The sequence below is a fragment of the Fringilla coelebs genome, assembly GCF_963513975.1.
Source record: "Fringilla coelebs genome assembly, chromosome: Z".
In the NCBI taxonomy this organism is placed as follows: Eukaryota; Metazoa; Chordata; class Aves; order Passeriformes; family Fringillidae; genus Fringilla; species Fringilla coelebs.
This window is the reverse complement of record NC_140031.1, coordinates 57,504,471-57,525,101: the sequence shown is the minus strand read 5'-3', so window position 1 is coordinate 57,525,101 and position 20,631 is coordinate 57,504,471. Positions and strand designations below refer to the sequence as shown.

The 20,631-nt window shown below is 37.0% G+C and overlaps 2 protein-coding genes across 2 annotated transcripts in view; one reads left to right on the top strand and one right to left on the bottom strand.

The window, feature by feature from the left end:
• LOC311165667 (guanine nucleotide-binding protein G(I)/G(S)/G(O) subunit gamma-10) lies at positions 1 to 6,155 on the top strand. Its single transcript, XM_084225859.1, has 3 exons — positions 1 to 132; positions 3,400 to 3,531; positions 5,282 to 6,155. Exons 1-2 carry the CDS (start codon positions 52 to 54, stop codon positions 3,523 to 3,525), a joined length of 207 nt encoding a protein of 68 aa, XP_084081985.1. The 5' UTR covers positions 1 to 51; the 3' UTR covers positions 3,526 to 3,531; positions 5,282 to 6,155.
• Positions 6,156 to 9,455: 3,300 nt separating this feature from the next.
• SHOC1 (shortage in chiasmata 1) overlaps positions 9,456 to 20,631 on the bottom strand; it is a gene marked incomplete at its 3' end in the record, with an annotated part of 44,302 nt that continues 33,126 nt past the window's right edge. Inside the window, exons 18-27 of the mRNA XM_084224726.1 lie at positions 20,175 to 20,353; positions 19,573 to 19,678; positions 17,848 to 17,959; positions 16,786 to 16,907; positions 15,735 to 15,828; positions 14,555 to 14,686; positions 13,954 to 14,103; positions 12,714 to 12,882; positions 11,937 to 12,494; positions 9,456 to 9,556 (exon numbers count right to left, since the gene is read on the bottom strand). Of these exons, the coding sequence (XP_084080852.1) occupies positions 9,456 to 9,556; positions 11,937 to 12,494; positions 12,714 to 12,882; positions 13,954 to 14,103; positions 14,555 to 14,686; positions 15,735 to 15,828; positions 16,786 to 16,907; positions 17,848 to 17,959; positions 19,573 to 19,678; positions 20,175 to 20,353 (1,723 nt within the window). The remainder of the gene's footprint in view (positions 9,557 to 11,936; positions 12,495 to 12,713; positions 12,883 to 13,953; positions 14,104 to 14,554; positions 14,687 to 15,734; positions 15,829 to 16,785; positions 16,908 to 17,847; positions 17,960 to 19,572; positions 19,679 to 20,174; positions 20,354 to 20,631) is intronic.

Below are 20,631 nucleotides of genomic sequence, written 5' to 3'. Positions count from 1 at the left end.
AATCGCGCTGCCTGCCCGCTTCATCCCCTCCGTCTTGCCCGCGGCTTCGGTATGTCGTCGGGCGGCAGCCTGAGCACCATGCAGCGGCTGGTGGAGCAGCTGAAGCTGGAGGCGGCCGTGGAGAGGATCAAGGTGAGCTGGGGCGCGGGGCACCCGGGACCGGGGTGAGGCGCAGGGTGCCGCGACCCGCCCGGCGGGACGGGAGAGAGGAGCCGCTCCTGCCTTTCCCTCCGCACTGGTCGGCGCCGCCCGCCCTGGGAAGGAAGGGGGCGAGGGGTGCATGTGCCCGGCGGGCTTCGAGCCCCGGCCGCACGGGAGAGATGGAGCGAGTGCCGTTCCCTGGTGGAAGGAGCCGTGATAAATAAAACAGCAGCTCCTCGTTAGTTCTGCACCAGCAAACAGATAACCGAGAGTAGTTCCTCGCAGCGGAGCCAACCCGACTCCCCCCTGCTTCGGAGCGCTGGCAGGATCTGCGGGGGGAGACGGTGCGGGGTGATACCCGCTGGCACACTTGGGGAAGGCAGGCGATTTGCTACGCATGCATGAATCTTCTCCTGCTTGCAGATTCCCAGACAAAGGCAGCACGATGAGGCGGTCCTGTCGTCTGCCAGGTCCTCAGGTTTGGTGACCTGACCGAGAGAGACAGCTCTTGGTTTTCAGCACATGTGGGGGGTTCATCACCACGCACAAAATCCAGCATAGTCTGTGAAGTGATGGAGGTCAAATTATTTTATATCCCGCACTTGTCTCGTCTCTCTGCTTGCATTCGCCATTTTTCTCTGGCCAGTCACAAAAGAATAGCTTCCTCAGTCTGACGACAGTGCCAACACATTGAGCTGCAGGAACCTAGCTAATTGATTTAAAAATCATTCAAAATACTTGTTCCCACTACTCCTGACGTGGACTGGTGAAAATTTGAAATGCTTGTTGTGAGGTGAAATCACTCTGGCTTTTGGATATCATTCCAATCAATTTGGTTTTGTTACTACATATTAGTAACAAAACAGAATCAGCAGATGCTTGATTCACTAAAAATTACTGTGCTTATCAGTACAGTAAGGTGTGGGAATATGTGAAAAACAACATGTTTCAGAGTAGAAATGAAGACTCTTGTGGCAAGAAGAGTATTGCCAAACACTGAAATGGTTTCCCACCAGTTATTGTTGGTGCCTGGATCTCTGTTCCTGCTCATTTTGAGTCATAAACTCAAAATACTCATATACTCCTCCCCACTGTTTTTTTGTGGGTGGGGAGTGGCTATAAAATATATAGTTTGTAGTTTGCAGGTGTTACTCTGTGGTAGTAACATATTCTGGAGCTGGACTTCACAAGGCTGCGTATTTTTTATGAGTTTGCTCTTGTAATCCAGGGAGGCTTGTCCTTGATGGACCTTAGATTCATCTTTCTTGCAGCACTGTGCATAGCAATCTCTTTCCATGTCTGCTGTTCTAGGAGCCTGTTCATGGCTTTGAAATGACACATGATAAAAATGTGTCATATAAATTGTGTCATCTGGGTTTCTATACATACAGTGCAAAAATAATGTGAAATATATTCAGCTGATAAAAACTGCTTGGTTCAGTTTTAGCAAGCACTGAAATGGGAGAAAACATTGTTTCAGCTACTTTGAATAGACCATGTGTTTCCAGACGGAAGCTGGTTATGAAAGGATTTTTAAAAATACATTCCATACTGCCAAGTTCCAATGGTGATTTTGTTTACCCTGCTGGCTAAAAAAGCAGACAGGAACAATATTTTCAGAAAGAGGAAACTGAGTAGGAAGAAGTACCCATACACATCTTGCATGCAGAGGCTGCTGAAGGGAGTGTGTTTGTCCTGTGATGAAATACTGCAGAAATTTTCTGTGTGAGCAGGAGAAAAGAAGAATGTTATGGGGCATAGGTAGGACTAAGAGTAGGTTTGTATCTTTTGAGAATATACCAGGATATACGTAGCTCAGTCTGTGTTGAAGGGTTTGGCAGCAAAGTGCAAGGAGATGCTGTAGGCACTGCTAACCCTCAAAGGAAAAAGCTCCACTTGGCCTTGGCCTGACCACTGTTGGCTAGTGGGATCTCTGCCTGATAGCCATGTGGTGCACAGTCGGGCACCACAAGGGGCAGGTGCTGTGGTTGAGGCAAGGGTGCTAATGCTGCAGGGGATCCAAGGGACTGGGCTGGGCAGGAGACCTATGCAGCCTCCAGAAAGGGCTTCTCCTCAGGTAAGGAAGGAGTGACAAAGCCTGCTGACTTAGGAATCATTGCTGTAGATGCTTTTCCCTGTACTCTGCTCAAGAGAAAGAGGCTGAGGGGAAAAAACTTCTCGTAATAACTCTCTGAAGTGCCATCAGCTGCTGGCTAAATTCAGGCAGTTACTAGGATGAGCCTCCTGGAGGAGAGCCTGGAGAAGAATTGGAAGACAGTGACCAGGAGAGCAGCAAAATAGCAAACAAAAGTGTGTGCTAGGCCAGACTTCCGATGTGTTTCCAGATGCTGTTAGATAGGATGGCCAAGAACCAAAATTCCATTGGTGGTCTGGGGTGGTTCCTTTAGGCAGGAGGCTGGGAAGTGTGGATGGTCCTTTGGCAACACTGCAGAGTTGTGTAGGAAGAAAAGTCAGTATTTCAGGAGTCCTGTAACAAAGGCAGCGGTGAGGTCAGAGGGGAACTTACAGTTCCATCAATATATTTAGTATTTCCTCTTATAAAATATGTATCAGACAGCATAGGTTTTGATAGTTCCCTGCAGCTGTTCCTAATGTGTGTCTGGGAAACTAGAAATTCCTCTACATTTTCCTTCAAAAATGTAGGCACATGACTGACTTGCCATCCGTAAGAAGAGCAGGGACGTTCAGTGCTGAGGACATTTTGCCTTTGGGATCCTGGGCTTGTTCTGCAGCTCTGGACTCTCCTTCTAGGGGGCCAGAGTGTGTATTTGAAGTTCTTACTTCACTGCTGGGGGAAGACGATGATTTGGACTTAACAAGCTTTTCATCCTCATCTTATTGCTTTCACTCCTTGTTATGCTCTGTGTTGTTTAGAACTTTGGAATGAAAATACTTTTAATAAATTATCAGAGGATATAAGAGTTCAAATATAAACCTCCAAACACCACAGAAGATTGTAAAATCATCATGGCTCTGAGCATTTTAATGGGAAGAAATTGCATTACACTGGCACCTCAGTCCTCTACACTCTTCTGACTTATCACTGGCATAGTATTTCATGTGTGCTTCATGCGAGCTTTGTAAATTGTGCTTCTGTGTTGATTTACTTGATGTTCTAGAATCTGAGAGGTGACTTGGCTGCACTCCATCTCTGTTTGACAATAGCTCTTCAAGAGGAAATGCTTAATAGATGCTTGTGAATGAATTAGTTTCCTCTCTGGATTTTTTCCTTTTCAGGTCTCTCAGGCAGCTGCAGAACTCCAGCAGTACTGTATGCAAAATGCCTGCAAAGATGCCTTGCTGGTTGGGGTTCCTGCGGGGAGCAATCCCTTCCGTGAACCCCGATCCTGTGCTCTGCTCTGAAATCAGGTAATACAGTCACAGATGCCATGACAACCACTCTAATTTGAAACTCAAGCCCTTGGAGAGACAAAGACACATGGTGATACTTGTTTAAGCATTGAGTTCTTGCTTGAATGTTCATAATTTCTCTGCTGCCTCTGCAAATGGTTTTCTGGGTTTTTTAGGTGGTGCAGTGGAAGCGTGTCTCTTTTCTACAGCTCTTTCTAGAGGTGTTTTCTTTATGAGGTTTTTTTTTTTTTTTTTGGTGGGAGAGTTGTGTTTCTGTCTTTGTGCAGCAATAAGGTCATTAGCAGCATCCAAAGTAATTAAAATTGTCTAAGACACATGGCTGTGTTTGTCATAGCCAGACAGTAAACAGTCACATACCAGCTTGGAGAAATAAGACAAAGCTGTGGCAATTTTATATGTTCTGATGACTAGCTCACAGCTTAAGCAAGAATCATATTAAAATACATTTAGGTCTTCAATGTCATATTGCAGTTCATTTCACTGTGCCTGTCCTTAGGCTTTTTCTGTTTTACTGTTGGTACAGCACCAAAACCAGTGGAAGTAGAGAGGAGCTGAGGCAATCTGTAGTCACGTCCTTTGTAACCTTTTTCAGCACAGATCTAAAAGGATGATCTACTCCCTGAACTCTGCATTGCCTGTACCCCTGGAACACCTGCAGAGTAGGTGGCTGTCCAATGTTTGCAAACCTTTGGGATCCAGTTTCATGATTCCCAGTCTGGCCTCTCCCATTTGTCACAAAGCCTATCAGTGATTGCAGCAGGAGAAATTAAGGCCATGCACACTAGTAGTCTTGGGCAGAACCACGCCTTTACTTGGAAAATCTACTTCTTTTGTTTGACACACAAATGTGGAAGTAGGATGTTCAGAAGCGGTTACTCCTCCTTAAAAGAAAAAAATAAAAATAGTTCCTGCTAAAGAGCTGAAAACTCTACAGAGAGAGAGACAGGAAGAAACACTCAAGTCTGTTCTTTTGATGAGAGTGCTATTAAAGAAAAAATGGATGTTTTCTCAAAGGGCAGAATTTAAGCTAGAACATAATGTATTCATAAAATCTTCCCCTTGCTGCTACCGACTGTTCTTGAGCTTTTGCCTCATCAATAGCATGGCTTTGATTGTTGCTACATAGGTTTAACAAAACAGGATTGAACCTAAAGAAAGGAAACAACGAACATGAGATGCTCTTCTGGAAAAATTTAGAGAGGGTGAAGCAGAGGCAGATTTTCTTAATTTGGGTGCTACCTGTAATTCTTCATGCAAATAAGATAAAATTCTTAATACCATTGCATATTTTCTTCTGTTATTTAAGCAGCCTTTCTACCTTTTGGTTTTTTGGGGGCCTGTGTGTGTGTGTGTGTGTTTGTGTGTGTGTGTGTGTGTGTGTGTTGAGGTGATCACATAATACAGATACATTACAAAATACTTTCTCAGAAGAACTTGATGATTAATTTATGATACTTTTAAAAATGCATAGCTCAGCCCAATATGTCATTTGGTACTTTTTGCTGGTAGATCAAATATTTAGTTTATTATTCTTGTGTTAAGTTAGGATCATAAGAAATTCAGAGCAAAGTAAAAAAGCCAGTTAAAAAATTTATGATATTGTGAGGATATCAACATTCAGCACAGGAAAGTTTATTTGGTTTTTCTCAGTGCAAAGGAGCTTTTATGTTGTAATTTTAAAGAGAAATTACATCTATCAGAATAAGAAAATGGCATTTAATAAGCCTTTTTTTTTCTGTTCTTGTAGGGAAGGTCATTGGAGAATTGCCTTCAAGCATGACATGAATAACAACTGCCTTTCCTTCACAAGAAAAGTCTCTGTCTTTTATGTGGCTAAAACAGCATCCTAGATATCTGTTTGTGTGTTCTTGTGAATCTGTATTCCACTGTATTTTAGTAATGTTCTTGAAGTTTTTTAATGTAAATGTTTTTTCATAATCATCACCACTTTTACTACACTATGCTAACTATACAAATATTACTTGAGAAGTTTACATTTTAGAAATTAAAAACATGTGAATTTTTAATCAAATTACTTACTCTGATCTTGATAAACCTTAACACCAGAATAATAGCAAAAACTACTCATGGGGATTTTTTTTCCAAAATAAAACAACCTAAAAGTGAATAATTAAAGTATAAAGCTAAATGCTGTTAGAGCTGAAGTAATGTCCTCAGGGGACATTTTGCTTCCATTAGCAAGACCTGGAACCAACTTTAGGTTTTTTTCAAGCACATCTCAGTGCATAAATGACACATTTTAGTAACTGCTGAACACAGTATGTAACAGAGGCCTGATTCCTAAAGCATGTTTCTTGCGATACTTCTTATCTGTAAGCCTTCTTCTACTTTGTATCAGTACTGCTGTGGTGGAATTTTCTTGACGTATTTAAAATGTTACCAAACAGACACTAAGAATCTGTGAACACCCAAAGATAATTGCATGCATTGTTGTCACGGTTTGCAATACACAGAATTTACTAAGATGTGCTTGGTCATTTGCCTTCACTTTTTTGATAGAGCACTTTTACAAGAACAACTTTTTAAATAGGTTTTTAATTTTGTGTACTTCCTATTGTTTGTATTAATATTTTAGAAGTTTGGAAATAAAAATCCTATCTCTCTTGGCTTTGAACTCATTGTGTAATTCTAACAAAGAGCAGCTACTGTAAAGAAGAGGATATGTGGATTTAGTAGTGGGAGTGAAGGCCTCGAGCTTTTGGCTCTTTTGGGAAGAGATGGTTGGTGTTGGATTTTTAGAAACTGTATTATTAGTAGAAAAATCCCATTCATATCTGTTGACCATAGCTGTAAATACTAACAATGTTATGAGGCTCACTTACACATTTTGAAGCTGTAAGGAAGAACTCTGCAATCTGAGTACTTAATGTTCATGTATGTTAACTGAAATGGTGCAACAGTGTCCTCCCGGCAGTTCAGTCTCTGTCAAATATTTTCATGTTGCTGTCCTGCAGAAAGACACAACATGAGAGCTGTAATACTGCCAGTATGTATTGTGCCTTTAAATACAGGAGAGCATCCTTCCTTCAGAGCTTCTCTTCACTCTGACTTCCTTTCACTGCAGGCTATTTAAGTATGGCAGTTTTTCTGTTAGTACTGGACACAGGTACAGAAGTCTAGAGAAAACCAAGTTACTGGTGCACAGAGGACATCAGAGGCTTGGTTTGAGGCCAAAATGACAGATACTGATGAGTCAAAAGCCTTTGGACAGCCAGCACTTGGCCCCTGCCTACTTCCTCCTAGGCAAGCCCTTTGTATTTCTTTTCCCTCTTGCAATAAAACTTCCCCTCATCTCCACACCTTCACACCTGTTTCTCTCCCCAGTACCCCTGTTGTATATACTTTCAGGCTCAGCAATGTCACTTGGAACTTGGATTTTGAAATGGCTGCTGAGCTGGCACAAGGAGTGGCCAAATCACAGTGTGCAGCAGAGAGCCACCACTGTTAGACAGCCAGTCAACCTCTGTTGTCCCTTGGCTACCCTGCCCAAATCCATCTGGTCTCTTTTGCATTTGGAGCAACTGCAGGTGAGCAGCTGTGTGCAGCATCTTAGCTTCCTTCACCAAAGACTATCCAAGAGGGCTGTCTGCTGTGCAGATACCATCTGATGGCAGCAGGTCCTACAGGACACCCCGGGTTAAGATTGAGTGGGTACACACATTTGTATGCTCAGTGTCTCACGGGAGCTGTAAGCCCCCTTTTCTCACTGTCATCTCTCCCAGCTGATCAGCTCTTCTCCATCTACAGCTGCCTCCTGCCTGGTCACTAAAATGTTTATAAACTTGTTCCAGGAATGGAGTGTCCCTACCTGCTTATGTAAGACTGGAGATTGGATTTTTGTACAGTGCCTTTTTGTCTAAGAATTAGTTGCTTCCTAATTCATAGTAATAGGTAATTTGGCAGGGTGAGGGTGGGGTAGAGGGGAGAGGGGAGTGGGGAAGTGCATCATTGTAGTTCAGCGGTATTTTTATTCCACATTAAACAGACTAAAGGAGGAGGAAGAATGTCATAATTTATAAATTTGTCAGTGTGTCCATATTTTTGAGAGACTGAGATTTGTCATAAACAAAAACAGTAAAAACCAATAGTCATTGCAAGCCCTCTCCCTTATTTTCCACTACATTACCAGTAATTTAACTGTACACTGACATTTTTTTTACCTACTGGAAACAAAACACAGACAGCACTTGAATTTTTTTATTTAATGTATACAATATGTCTTTGTTTTCAAAGTTATCTACAGATTATCTATGCTGAGCTTTCACAACTGTTCACATGGAAGTTCTGGTGTCAGCATTTGCCTGTGGAAGAGAAGAACATAAATACATAGCTTGGCACTGGCAGCTATAATTTTCTCAAACTGTGGTCATCCATGACTAAGGCTTTGTAGAACTGTACTTCAAAAAAAACAGATTCCTTTTTTTTTTTGGGAGGTACTTCTGAACAACATAACCCATGATGCAGAAGAAGTAAAATGGTTATGTCAGGTGACCACAAAAATGGGCCATGGATAGTAAGCAAATTGCAACTTTTATTTCAGTATTTCTCTTATTCTAGGGAACAGTGACTTCTGGCAATTTTACTAGAAATCGTTTTATGTGAAAGGTATTTTCTCAAATCCTGCAAATAATCAATGTACAAATAGTTCAAGAATATTACTGTGAAATAAAATTGCAGTTAGTGCAGTCATAGCTTTTAAGAATTCAGTCAAAAAACAGCACTCTGTTATCTCCAAGAGACCAAATTTTTCTTTCTTAAGTGCTAGTTTCATTTACTCAAATAGTGAATATGTGCTTAATGAAGGCTTTATGTCAAGTAAGTATTTAAGTGCAAACATAAACCTTAAACTTGGTGGTTTTTCTTTTATTACCTCCACCCCCACTCTCCCATTTCTGTTACTGCATCAAACTTAAGATTGGTGAGTTTGAAACCTGAATCATCTCAGCTGAAGGCCACTGAACAGAGAAAGACATTCTGGCAGGCCGGTGCAAACCATTTATGCATTCCTGTAGCAGAATAGAGTTACTGTCTACCATTGCTCCCACACATATTTCCAGTTTTGTTGCCAAATCTTTTGATGGAAAGTGAGGGTTAGGGTACTATTCTATCCCATTCTTTAGATTACAACTGAGATAGATTTTTTTTTTAAATTCCATCCTTCACCCCTTCTAGTTGTACCCTACATCTGGATCTGCCTCCCAGATAACTTGCATCCCCCTACTTGCCAATGCCCTGCAGAAGGCTGAAAAAGATGGATGCCAACAAATGGCCTCCAGCAGGTTATGCAAAGGGTGAGGGTCACAGCTTAGTCCCCTGAATCACATCTGTGAGAATGCTAAATTTCAACAACAGTCTTAGCATGTTGTCCATAAAAAAAAGAGCTTTTTCCTAGACTGATTACGATAAAAAAATTATTGTTCCTGAAGGACCTATCAGAAGAAAAGTGGAATAGACTCAAGGGACAGCTACAAAAAGTCACAGCTGTAATTGGAAGAAATCTCTAAGAGTTTGAGAAGCCTTAAGATGCCTTGAAATTCTAGCAGATCTAGGACATTTTTACATCAGAAAAGCAGCAGACTCAGGGAGCAAACAGGTGCCTTGAAAACCCAGAGTGAGCTTTGGCATCTGTTTCTTTTTCCTTTTTTTTTTTTTTTTTAACGTAAAGAGTGATAAAGTAGCTGTATATCACCCATGACAAAAGAGAAGCCATAATTATCCAGCTTCAAGAAACTAGTTTGTTAGCAACATTTTAAAAAAATACAGAAGGATCCTGAGCTAGTGAGTATTTCCAAATCCTAATTACTTTCTAAAAGATAACAACAATAATTCATTTATTTCCCTTTAGAGATTTCAAGAACGAATAAAGAAAAAAATATGTAATGTGCAAATTCTAATTCTGTTCAGAAGAATTTAAGACGTGTTTGTCCATCTCTTCTTCCAGGGACTCTTTCATATGTCAATCTCCTTTTTTTGAACCCCTGCCCTTCTGGAAATCCTGAATCTGAAAAAGAAGTGGAAAAAAGAAAAACCATGATAATACAGCATGTATGCAGACTTACCTGTGTGCTTCTCAGAAGCAGTATCAGACTTTGGCTTTAACTGGTGTGGTCCCTAAGAAAAGTATCAGCTGTCATAAAATACAATGTGTACAGATTAATATTTGCTCCGTCTTACTGCTACTGGCCTGTTTTATGCATATTGTCCTGCAATAGGAATATAGGACCTCATACAAAAATAAATAAATCAACCTAAACCACAATATTTCAAAAATATTTGTTTATTTCTATTTCATTAATACTACACTTAGAGTTATTCTATAATTGTTGAAATTTAGTTATTTTTAACCAGACATAGTCATGTTTCTAAGTTGTTTCAAAAAGCTACTTATATTCTTAAGATTCAAGTGCTTTTACAATAACATATTTGAGAAGTTGCTCATTCAAAACAAGTTACTGTAAGGAAATTATATTTAGCCTTTACAAAAAGTATTGTAAAGTGCTAAAACTGACCTAAGGATTTGATCTGTTCCAGTGGAAATACTGGCTTGACATGGTGTCATGAATTATCTGGGGTTTAATGAGAGTTTGATCTGACACCAGAAGAAATCCTTTGGATTTGTTCCCAGTGTGTCTTTCTAACTTAACTCTGAACATATTTCTGAAATTTTTGCTCTCAGAGGCTTTTATTGCATTAAGGTGAAGTTCTGGTTTTTAGATTGGTTGATAGGGGTTTTTTTTTGGTTTGATTGGTTTTTTAATTTTTTGGGGGTAGGGGGGTGGGAGGGTGGGTTTGCATTAGCATGCAAAACTATTTAGTATACTTATTTTTCCTGTGGTTAGAGAATTATAAAGAAGAATAAGCCTGTTCTTCCAAAACCTAAACCAAAAATCACTTTTCCTTGTTTTGATTTGATTCACATTCAAGCATACCATTGTCCTACTGGGCAAGAATAATACAGAAAGCTTATCAGTTGGAGATGACAGTATTTTCAGAACACTGTAAAATATAGTACCAGGAGAATCTGCTCTGATTTCTACAGAAATATATTGTAGAATTTTATGCTATCAGTGCCAGTTACAAGTTACTGGAATATTTGTTACCTACTCAGCAATACTGCAGGTCTGAATTTTAATTCCAGAGAAGCAAAAGGTCAGTTCAGAGTTTCTGTATGAACATTTAAATTTACACTGCTGAAAATTAAAAGTTTATTATATCCAATTAACTTTTTCTCTTTTTCTATCTTTACCTCCATAATTACCCTAAGCAGTCAATGAAAGTGTAATTTAAATTAGTTACTTAGGTTTTCATGAATGAGTCTGATGTGATTAGTGAAAGCATTTTAATGCTGTGCTGACCTTGAGCCACCAAGGGATCTAATGACAGCCACTAACAGACAAATCATAAATTAAGTCATCTGTATTAGGTGTTAGGCACTTTTTAAAAACAAACTTAAACTTGGATTAAAAAAAAAATGTGGCTCCTTACTTGAAGGGAAATAGAAGAATTAAAAAAAAAACCCACTACAATAAATAATCCAGCAATAGGTAGTCTGACAGGGACTGTCTTAGTTGCAAGACTCCATGGACACATTATGGTTTATTAAAAAATGTTTCAAGCTTACTATATTTGATGGAGTAAACCAGGGATAAGAAAAGTACAAAAAAATAGAAGCCTAATAAGGACTGAACATACTTTCAGGGTAAACAAAATTTTGAAGCACACATCATATCATTTCAAGTGGAGAGTTTACCCCTGGAGATACTACCTAAAAAATATTCCAAGAATAAGGAAGTTTATGGAACAAACTTAAAAGATTTTTAGAGTGCCATTTTTACTCCATTAGTGCCAACAGCAAAATACAGCCATTATCAGAATCTGAATTTCACTCTCAGGATTTGCTGAATCTCCTTTTTGTTCCTATGGAGAAAATACAATATTTTGTCTAAATCTATGTTTACAAAAATAATATTTCCCATAACTTTTAAATTAATTCTGGCATGTTCATTATCTATATTTTAGGCACTGTCAGAAGGAAAAGAAGCTGAATCTTATACTATTGAAGAACTATGCTTTTCAATATTTACCAGGGAAAAATAATGACAGTAACACAATTCTAGTTCATTTGGCCTGGCTTTTTTTTTTTTTTTTAAATACCCTGAAACATCTTTATGCTCAAAACAAAATCTGTAAGGAACCTTTAATCACAAAAGAGATACATATGCAAGTAAGTTTTGCAAAGGGAGCATGCAATTGTTGGGCTGAATTTGATTTAACAACTATTTAAATAAAAGATAAAATATAGTCTTACAGATACTCTTTACAATGTTGCAGTTAAGTACAAAAAGAATTTCAGCAAAATCTTCAGCTTACTTTGGACCTACCTGTTTTAATTTTTTCTTTTGTCCATAATAATGGAGGCCTTTGTTTTCTCTTTCCTTTAGGCGTTTCACCTATTTGGCTAAAATTCAGATTTGGAAGCTCATCCACATCATCAAAGAAATCAGAGAGAAAACCATCATGAGCAAATGAATTACGTGGGCCTGTGGATGAAGAATCATTCCACAAGGGTTGGTCAATCTGAATTTCTGGGCTTTTAAATGTTGTGTCTCTAAATTCATCTAGAAAACTCTTAGACCTCTCCTGAGGTGCACAGTCACTGAAAGCTGCAAAGAAATCCTCTTTTTCAGAGTCTTTGGAAGAATGATCAGAGCAATCATGCATTCTGAAAGGCTGTCTTTGAACATGGAGAGAGTTTTTAGCTTCTAGATGAGCAAAATCTTCGTAGTCCTTTGATGCAGCAAATAAATCCAGTTTTCTCCTTGTAATTACATCTGATGAGCATGCTTTCTTTTGCATACAACTTGGAAGATCAGACTTTAAAAAACCCTTCGGATGATTCAGTGGAGGAATTAGGGCTTCAGAATTCATATGAGATGTTCCTGGTAGAGAAAAATTTGAATAATTTTGTATGGAGAATGAAAAATTAGCTTATTTTTTACATTTTACAGAAAACCAAGATGTCATTGAGCATTGTGACTGCAGTCTGTCTCATTAGAGTAACTGACCTTACCATGATTAGAAGATAAAGATTCCAATACATTCAGATTTTTCACTTGGTTTCAAAGGAGACACACTTTCCTAGTAATTCAAGGTATTACCTGTGCTGTTCTGTGCCTTATCAAGCAGCTCTAAAATCTGACAATTTTTTTTATTATCAAGATACAATGTGTTGATGTTATTCTGGTTTTCTGGGTGTGATGCATCTTTCACTGTTTTTTCTAGAGCGGCAGTATTTAGGCTGCATGAAGATATCATGTCACTGAAATGCTGAAATGATGAAGAAAGTATTTGTTAGGAATGTTGATGGTATATCACTACTTGGTCTACATTGCCAAGTATGAAAAATTAAATCACTGATTAAGATTCTGAAATGCATAGTTTTTTGTTTACTGGTACCAAAAAAAAGACTTACCAAAGCAGGAGAGGCATGTACAGTACACACTGTACCTGTCTTATGTCTATGAACAGATTAAGTAATAGTCTATGTCTTGAAACACAGGAGTAGCAACATCTTAACAATACAACTTATTCTCCTTCATTACTCCAAGACTGTAGGAAGCAATGTCTGCAATGGATTGGCACGTCTCATGCAGCACAGAGGAATTTAACTGAGCTTTTTCTGTCAATAAAGATGGCTTTACACATTTACAGTTAAAACAATAGTATGCACAATTTCACATCCAGTGCCCAAATACCTGTTCACTTGCTTCTTCACCTTAATGGAATGCTTCACCTTAAATGAATGGTGTCCTCAGCCATCTTCTTGAATTATAAAATATGTGTATTTTTCATTGAATTAGACTACTATATTCAGTCTGTAATTTTCCCAGACTTGACCCCAAAGTAGGAACAGTATGAGCACACAATTCTTCATCTCTAGGGCCTCATCAAACACTTAGTGCTATGAATGCTAAGTAGTGGGTTCATTATAGGGAGGGAGAGAGGCAGGCAGGAAGAAAGGAAGGAGGGACAGAAGTCCTGGAAATACTTAATTGGAAAACATCTTTTACATTAGAAATACACAAAACCTTGCATGCTGATACAATACACAATATTGTGAAGCTTGGGGAGGAAGTTTATCTAATGAGTATTTTTCCAGTTAAGGAAATGCTCTCATTATCTTCCCACAAACAAAATGGTGACTTGACAAAATCTGCTGAGAATCAGCAGACTCAACATTTGGGATATAAATGATATGTTAAAACCTGTAATTAATTTTTAAATGACATCAGCAAATGCACAAGCAGCAGCAGATTTAAAAAAAACCCTCAAAAAACCAGACACATATTACAACAGAGCAAAAAAATTGATATAGTACATAAAATAATTTTCACCAACCTTTAAAACTTTTTTTGGAGCCCGTGGAAGAAGTTCCTGGAGTTGATCAAAGCTTGCAAGAAATAACCTGGTCAATGAAGATCCCTTCTTTAACATAAACTGAGCAACCAAAGGATTGATACATGGAAAAGTAAGCAGGCATTTCTCTGGCTGGAAATGGAAATTATTTTGTTAGAATGAGATCTGACAAATTTTTTATCCTTTTTCTTCCTGTTCTACAAAGTCACATCTTACTGAATAAGGCCTAGAGTCTATCACAGAAAGACAGCTTTCAAACAGTACAGTTTTATAGTCCAATAAAAACTAATTTTTTTTAGTATCATTTCTGGAAAAGTTCTGCATAAGCATTTGACAAAAAGCACAGGGAAAGTCCAAGTTGCATCTAATTGTGCTGACAAAGATGATGGAAATATATATATGTCTTTGCATATATACTAGAAATATGCTTGTATATATACCTGCATATACACACACACACACACACATAAAATAATGCTTATTTTAATAGTATACTTTAAGAGAACTACAACAAAAAAGCCTAAATCTTCATGAAACTTAGAAACAGGAAGAAAACTTTCAATTCATGGGAAGAGAAGCAAACCTCAGATGGCAAGACAGAAAGCCAGGATTTGTCCAGCCACTCATGAGGATTGATATTAGATGCTATCAAAACGTTGTCAGCAATCTGACGAATTACCAGTACTGTCTCTTCAATCCCCGGCGTAAGAACTACCTAAAAGTGATATGTAATATTCTTGGTTAAAACTTACTCTAAGGAGTGTCCTAATTTGCTCAGACATTGACATGTAAACTAAAGGTCACCCTGAACACAAGAGTCAGTACTGCTGAGTAATTAAACTTGATCCATGCTTATCATGCAGAAAAACTCCAACCTTTGACCTGGCTGCAAATCACACTCCTTATTTATGCAGATCCCATGTAGGTGAAATTAACTGATTTATCCTACAGGTCTTTTGTATGTGATCAAGTTTCTGGGTATAACACGAGTTCCTAACAAAACAGGCAATTGTGAGATGCCTAATACAGTTTAAGAAGCTTAGTAACACTTTGAAACTATAATTTCCATATAAACTACACTGGTGAGTACATGAAATGAAAAAAAGCTTCATCCTCTCTTCATCCTCATAACTTTTATTTAATCAGGTAAATTTTATACAAATTTTAATATGCAAATAATAATGACTTCATAAAGATCTGCATTCAACATTGGCTGAAAATAAGTGAAAAGAAGTGCTTAAAAAGATATCAATTCATTCCAAAATATAAGTTACCAACAATTTGGTAAGCTGAATGAAATTTCTGCCCCATTTTTTAATGCTGATTCTTCTGGATACTAAAACAGATTTTCTAGATTCTAGATTTCCTGATTTTCAAAGAAAGAAGTTAGCTGATCTTGTCACATTAAAAAAGCACACTAGCTGACAGCAAATTATTTCTTTTTTTCTTCTGTCACATCAGCAACGAAATATTGATCTGAAACTTCAAATTAAGACATAAGCAAGATTAATATATATTCTAATAATTTATTAAAGGCATGATCACATTTTTTTACTCCTAATTCTGAAAAGATTTCAACTGCTATTTGATTCTGATTAAACTTGTATTGCAATCAACACAATCTTTTCACTGACTTTAGCAGACTGAATTAAGACCTCCTATTTGAGTAATTTTGAGCTATTTTATATTTTGATGTAAAAGGCATACTTGATTGAGCTTTTTAGAAATAGCATATCATGAAGATTAATACAGAAAAAAGTTACCTTCACTTCAAAGTCTTCTGACTTCTGTGTAAGTTCAATTAGAGTGGCATAAATTAAGACAAGGTTAAGCAGAGTATTTCCCTTGAGACTGTACCTGTAAAACAGTTTCACTAGATCATTAATATTTAATATGAACATGTAATAATCTCAAACCATTTGTTCTATGTCGTCATAAATATCTATTTCATTTCCTGGAATTCAGAATACCGGTACAGTTTGAACATTAATATTTGTGGAAAGAAAACTAGAATACATTAAGGTACTGACTGCTGAGGGATAGACTGTAAGGAAAGAAAACAGAGTCAGTCTAAAGAAAAGCAAGTCTAGTCTGAAGCAAACGATCTGGATTGAGGTCAGTCACTGCAGACACTGGAGAAAAAACAGAGAGGAAATTACCACTTGCTTATGGAAAAAAATCTCAAAAGAAGTAATAAATTTATGTTTATGAACTATGTCGACAGAAGGTGTGCTTCCATAGCAAAAGGAGACCTACTGATGCACTGGACGAACACTTGAAGAATGTTTCCCTGTTGCAAATAATATACAATGGTATTAACACAGTAATTCATAACCATGCATTTGTAGGGGTTAATTTACTTCAAACAGACATAGGAATAATCCCAGTATTTCATATATTTGGAGCTGTGAAATTTCTGGACCTATTGATTTGAAATATACCTCATGTTAATATTGGCTGCCTCAAACTCTGCTATTTTATAAAACAACCATTTCTTTATCATTTCTGTAAGACTGAAAATAGTCTCACGAATAAAAACAACTTTTCTAAGCTTTTGGTGGTCTCCAGTGATCACTACTACTTTTACATTTTCACTGAGTTTTTCAGTAGGAGCATGACAACATTGTAACTAAGTGAAAAATCCAAAGCACACTAGAAATACGAGTTTACAATAGTTGTATTGTTCTAAGAGAAATGCATTCCTACAGAGAAGTTCAAAGATAAACGAGTATCAACTTGTTTTAATAAGCAGCTTTCATTAGTGACAAGTTTGTTTTAAAAATACCAGGATAACAAAAGAATTTAGTAACTTACTCTAAACTCAGTCTTTCTCTGGAATAGAAAATAATCCAGCAGCACATATATTGGAGTGATAATGCCATCAGCCTTGATATTACAGTGTCACAGGAATCCTCATAATTTAGTTCTTCGACACTCTGCCATGGAATTTAAATAAACAGTAAAAATGAAATAAATACATTACCATTGCTGCCCCAAGCTTTAAATGAGCATCAATATAATATGCAGAAACTAGATCAAACATAAATACAGCTAAATAATGTAAGCATTAAGGACATATATGGGAGGTTGGGAGAACTAGTTTGTATTCCCAACTTTTATTTTCTTTGAACTTCAAAAGGCTGATTCAAAGCTTTATGCCTCTTCTTCCTTCCTGTAAAAAGAAAGTGTCAATACCTTTTTAGGCTGTTCTCAAGATTTTCTCTGAACTTTAATAATGCAAAATATTGTTATAAACTTCCAAAGTACTTACTTGGCCAATACAAATCATATCATACCTACACTAACTGTATAAAGTAAAACATCACTAATTGCAGCACCTTGTAAGAATGTCTGTGCTGTACTTATAATACTAATTGATTCTTTTATTATGTATCTATCTTTCAGAAACAGTTCCTTCTACCTGTAATCATGTTGCATACCAGAATATAAGTAGCATGCTATTGCTTAAACTATTCTTTTTTATTAAAACTAGGACAAATTATTCTACAGATTAATTCAGATAACCATCTGAAATGGAAGGAATTAATATGCACACTAGTAAGAGAATAGAGCCACAAATACATTTAACTGGTTGCTACAAAATTTCTTTATACAACCCTCTTTTGAAGTATGCATCCTTTAACTACATTTTGTATAATCAAATGACAGGTCAAATGTTACTTCAGTGAAGAAACTGAGAACATTTTAAACTAGCCAAACTGGCACAGACTTTCAGGGTTAATGATTTATGATGTGAAACAATGCATGAATTAAATACGATTATGGGGAAGAAAAGATGCGTCAGGAGTCTGAAGATATGGCCTAGATATGACTGAACACATAACAGAACTTGGACACAGTAGTTTCATTTTGTACCTGAAGAAAGATAGCAGTGCATTCATCTACTGTCAGCACAACATATCGATCTGTATTTCCAAAGAGCCTTAAGGAGTAACTGCTGCTTCTTTCAACAAAGGTAATGCTGTACCTGAAAAAGGAAAATTATTTCATTAAAACTCAGACAAGTAAAATAATACTATTTTCTTAAAGGAAATGGATAACCGACACCCTTTAATACTGTTTTTAAACTTATATAGTCTTGATCTTTCTCAAATACTCAGTTCACTTCAAGACACACTTGAACAATACATATCAATGTAGCAGTAATTAAATTATTGCTAACTGCATTGAGTATGACCTTTACATCCAGACTTTGAGTTTACAAAAAAAATAGAGGTAATATAGAAACTAAGATAGATAGAAACTTTTTCTAACTTTACATACTGCATTTCTTTTCTCCTTTCATGATTGTGCTGCACAAAGTAAACCAAACTGCCTGATTGCCATTGGTATGATCCTAAAATTTCTGAGTGACTTAGAACTGCCAGCAGCAAAGGCTCCTGTTGTGTTTTACTAGGAAACACGAGACACCTAAACCTGAACCTGCCAGTATGTCCTCTAGAAACTTGTATGGACAGTGTATGCAGACATTTTAAAAGTGTATTCAGTTAAAAAGTAAACTCTTCCCTTTTCTGAAATCATACAACTCTTTTCTCACCTATTTCACTCCCTCACCAGTGCTTAAAGAAGCCAGTGAAAAAGTAACAAAACATTGTTCCCTATGGCCAGGCTGAACAGAGAACTTGAACAAGTCAGAGTTTAAAAGCATATCAGATTATGTGTTCAAATTTTAAATGTCAAAGACGTATATATTTTTCCCCATCTGTATTGTAATTAGACACAGACCAAAAATGGCTCCACAGCTGACTCAAAGATATGGCCAGGATTAAAACCGGCATGTCTGTCCCGCAATGTGGTGAAATCAACTATCTGTATCTCTGTCACTATGTTTGAGAGATACTGCTGCTCTGCTCCCTATTTCTTTGTTTCAGTGTTTCTTTGTTTCTTTCATTCTTTCTTTTCTTTTTTTTTTACTTTTCCCTCATGAGATATAAGGTAGCTTTACCAAGTATTTATTACTGTGAGAGCAAAATTCAAGAAAATTATGTCAAAGAAATAATAAAGAAGCACAATGATTTACAACCATAGCAGTATTCATACAGGTTATAGAGTATTAAAAATTAAGTGCATATTGGATATGAATTTTATTAATAAATTAGCTAAACACTGTGATGCACCAGAAAATAAGATGTTTTACTATTGTTCAGTTTGAGTATTTAGCGTAGCTTCAGTGGATAAAAAAAACAACAACAGAAAAATCCCAAAGCAATTTTTAAGAAGAATTAAATACAAAGTTTTCCAAAGACCCCAAGAAGCATTAAAGAAAGTAAAAGTTCATGAGCATCATGATTTTCAGAGAAAAGTAGACAATTTAAAAAGTTGTTCTGATTTTAAAATACCAGCTACAATGTAAAAAATTGGCCAATTCCATTCTGGTTGGCATGTGTGTAGTTATCAACTAAGTTACCAACTTTGTTATCAACTTCAACAGAAAAAACTATATTCTTGTCTCTTAAAGAGCTATTAGTGTAATTGCAGAAAGGTATGTGATAGCCAAGTAGATGACTAATACATGATAGAGTAGAATAACAGACATGCACTGAAAATAAATAGCCCACAGAAGCCCTTCTTTTCACTCACTTGGATTCAAAAAGCTGAAGAATGTCTGGCATATTAAGAAGACCTTCAGTTGTCAGAAATACATATGGAATCTGTACTTCCAGAAGAAAGGAACCACCATGATTCCCTGAAACATTTTGTATGTAAGATAATAGTTTAATAAGCAAAAAACTATAGATACATCAAATGGACATTCAAAAATGCATCTTCAATTAATCTCCAATAAAATGCTTCCACTCCATCCTTTTTTTCCCCCAAAATGAAACTGAATTGTATCTTTTTGAAATTATGCTTAAATTCAGATTTTTTAAGATCTGCAGCATTCCCTTAGAATGAGGAAGGGTGGATACAGCTTGCAGAAGCTGTAAACAACTTATGAACTTGGCACAAGTCTCTTATAAACCCACATGTACTCCTACATCCTGACCAAAGCTAGGCTTACACTCAAATGAAAACACCTTCTTGCTGCATAGATAACCTAACTCTGTTTGTTGAGCTTTAGCCCTCATAACGTTTTACTCATTCTCTTCCACAGGCATAAGAATGTAGCATTTATGGAACAGAAGATGTTTTCTTTCCATATGTCAGTCTAACTGCTTATTACAATTCTGGAGAGCACTTACCCATTTGTATTGTTTCAGGGAGGGTGGTTTTAAAAGTCATGTAAGTAACATTCAGATTTTTGCACAGATTTTTCCAGCCAGAATTTTCAGAATAATCATATTCCATTACTAGTGAGAAGTGCGTCCAAGGGAAGTCAGCTCCAATTTGCTGATTATGTACAATAATGCAGGAATATCTACTAAGACTTAAAAAACCCAAACAAAATATAAATAAGAATAAATGCAGGTAGAAATACCCTCAGAACAAAATAAACTCAGTTTTACTTTGAGAAATTCTAACTGCTTAAAGTCTGTTTACAAAAATATATTTACCCTTCCTGGCTAAGGTTCCAACTCCTTTAAAAGTTAATTTAAAAATCAAAAGCTGTATTCTTCCTCCTACAATTATCTGCCTAAAATATCATATATTTCAGAAATGTCATTAATTTGTAATTTCTTCTGTTATGCCCTTTCACCA